This window comes from Macrotis lagotis, chromosome 1 (assembly GCF_037893015.1).
Source record: "Macrotis lagotis isolate mMagLag1 chromosome 1, bilby.v1.9.chrom.fasta, whole genome shotgun sequence".
NCBI classification, from domain to species: Eukaryota; Metazoa; Chordata; class Mammalia; order Peramelemorphia; family Peramelidae; genus Macrotis; species Macrotis lagotis.
The window spans coordinates 732,073,034-732,075,194 of NC_133658.1; the positions used below are offsets into that span (position 1 = coordinate 732,073,034).

Sequence of the window (2,161 nt, forward strand, 5' to 3'; positions counted from 1 at the left end):
TGTTGTGGCGCTGAGGACTGGGCAGTGGGCAGGGCGTCACCAGTTCTCTAAAAAGCGCGGCGCCTCAGCTTGGTCCTCGGACCTCTACAAAACCATATAAAATCCGAGCGTCGCTTTTGACTTTAGCTAAAGGGTGGACTGGGATAGCGCCGAGAGTCCCCAGCACCTGCCTCCCAGGTAAGTCTCTCGAGTAGAAGGGAGGGGGCTAGGGCCTGCTGAGGGTAGTGACCAGGGGAACATCGAGCTTTATGGAGTGACAGTGAGGTCCCGCTCATCCTTTCCCGACGAGGACGGGGACATGGGAAGCTCATCATCGTCCTCGGAGCACTTGGCGGAGGAAAGGGACGAACACTTGCAGCTGTGGGCCGTGCCTCCCACGCCGCCCGCGCTGGCCCCGCGGTGGGACCCGCTCTTGCCCTCCTTCTTGTGCTTGACCCTGCGGTTCTGAAACCAGATCTTCACCTGCTTCTCGGACAGATTGAGGTAGGTGGCGATCTCAATGCGGCGCAGCCGGGACAGGTACATGTTGGAGGCGAACTCCCTCTCCAGCTCCAGGAGCTGTGTGCTGGTGAAGGCTGTACGCATCCGCTTGCTGCTGGGCAGTTGGCTGGAGGTGCTGTCTGAGGGGAGCACACCGGAGAAGCAGGAGGTCAGAAGAAGGAGAAGCTGCAGATTCTGCTCCCCCCGCTGCCCCCCCACCTCCACTGGCCCTCCCCTTTCCTCAGGCTCATTCAGGAGCGTCCCTGCCTACTCCGCACCCCCAAACCCTCCTTTTCACCCCCACCCCGGACCCGGGATTCTTCCCACCCCGGGCTTCACCCTTTCCTCGTCCCGCGACCCTTGCCCTCTGCTCTCCTCATTCTCCTCGGGGGAATCGGAAGGGTGAAGCTTACCCACGGAGATGCAGTGGAACTGCCTGGGGTCGGGCAGGGGGTAGGTCGTTTGGTAGAGAGCAGCAGCTGCAGCGGCGGCGGCGGCCGGCCCGTGACTGACCCCCGAGGAGACGGAGGAGTGCTGCCGGGCCAGGGGCGAATGGCAGTACTGAGAACCGAAGGGGGGGAAGGACGCCTTGAGCAGGGGAAGTGCTGGGGGCCCCGGGGGCCCGTGCAGCTGGGAAGCGGTGACACAGAGAGGGCAGACGCACAGCAGCCCGGCCTTGCGCGAGTGGCAGGCGCCCGGCGAGAGCCCGTGCAGGGCGTGCGGGGGGTGCATGGCGTAGGGGAAGAGCGGGGGTGGGCTGCCCTCGGGCGCCTTCTTGTCCCCCGCCTCCCGCAGCACCAGCGAGTCCACCAAGAAGGAGCGCGGCATGACCCCTGGAGCCGGTCCCTCCCGGCGCCTGGGTCCCTCCGGGCGCCTCGGCCCCTCCAGGCGCCTCGGTCCCTCCTGAGCTCGGGCCGGGCCCCGCCTGCCGCCGCCGCTGCCGGAGAGCCGCCGCGGGAGGAGCCCGGGGGTGCTGGCCAGTTCTACTGGTGCTGAAAGGCGCTGACTGCGCCGCTTAAATAGCACTATTGCCATGTGATGGGCTACGCCAGGAGCGGCGGAGGCCTCTCAATAGGCTTTTTGTGCCTTTTCTCTTGGCATTCACTCTGCACGCTTCCTCATTATTTCACTTGTTAACTAAATGAACTGCATAATGTACTCTATTCTTGTCAACCCCACCCACGCCGTAACTGGCGCCCTCGCCCCCTCCTCTCCCTTTTGCGGGTTTATTTTCTCATTCTCCCGCGATTTAATATTCTTTTCTTTCTCTTTATTCCCCACCCCATTTTGCTTTTTTTTCCATTTTCAGTCGTCCTGTTTCACTTATTTATTTTGCATTCTATCCCCCTTTTCCCCCAATAGTCTTTGCGCCTGCAGCCCATTCTTTCCACCCTGTTCCCACCTCTACAACCCCTTCCATCTTCCAGTCCTAGTTTCCCCTTCCATGTTGGTGCTCGCTGCACGAACCTGCCTTTATCCAGCTCCGGTTCACCAGGGCGTCGCCGTGGCTCTTGGCCAGGGTTTCCCACCTGTGGAATGGCATCTCCTCTTCCTATGTTTGCCTCAGGATTCAGGTTGTGGGCAGAAGGAGAATGGATGGGGCGGGGGTGGGGAGGAAGACGAGGAGAACGAGGGACGGAAACCTGCATTACTTTGTATTAGTTTCATAACTTAAGTTTCC

At 61.3% G+C, this 2,161-nt stretch overlaps 1 protein-coding gene across 1 annotated transcript; it reads right to left on the reverse strand.

Moving 5' to 3' along the window:
- Nucleotides 1-246: 246 nt before the first annotated feature.
- Nucleotides 247-1,515, reverse strand: GSX1 (GS homeobox 1). The gene is made up of 3 exons (XM_074237272.1): nucleotides 1,373-1,515; nucleotides 894-1,336; nucleotides 247-620 (listed from the first exon to the last, which is right to left on the reverse strand). The coding sequence occupies exons 1-3, from the start codon at nucleotides 1,513-1,515 to the stop codon at nucleotides 247-249; spliced, it is 960 nt and encodes a 319-aa protein (XP_074093373.1).
- Nucleotides 1,516-2,161: the final 646 nt, after the last annotated feature.

Excerpts from the sequence above, each read along its gene's own strand:
- GSX1 (XM_074237272.1), bottom strand. The coding sequence starts at position 1,515 with ATGGCAATAGTGCTATTTAAGCGGCGCAGTCAGCGCCTTTCAGCACCA. Across the intron at positions 1,337-1,372 it reads CGAGCTCAGGAGGGACCGAG|GCGCCGGGAGGGACCGGCTC; the intron begins GCGCCTGGAGGG and ends GGAGGGACCCAG. Across the intron at positions 621-893 it reads GTTCCACTGCATCTCCGTGG|ACAGCACCTCCAGCCAACTG; the intron begins GTAAGCTTCACC and ends TGCTCCCCTCAG.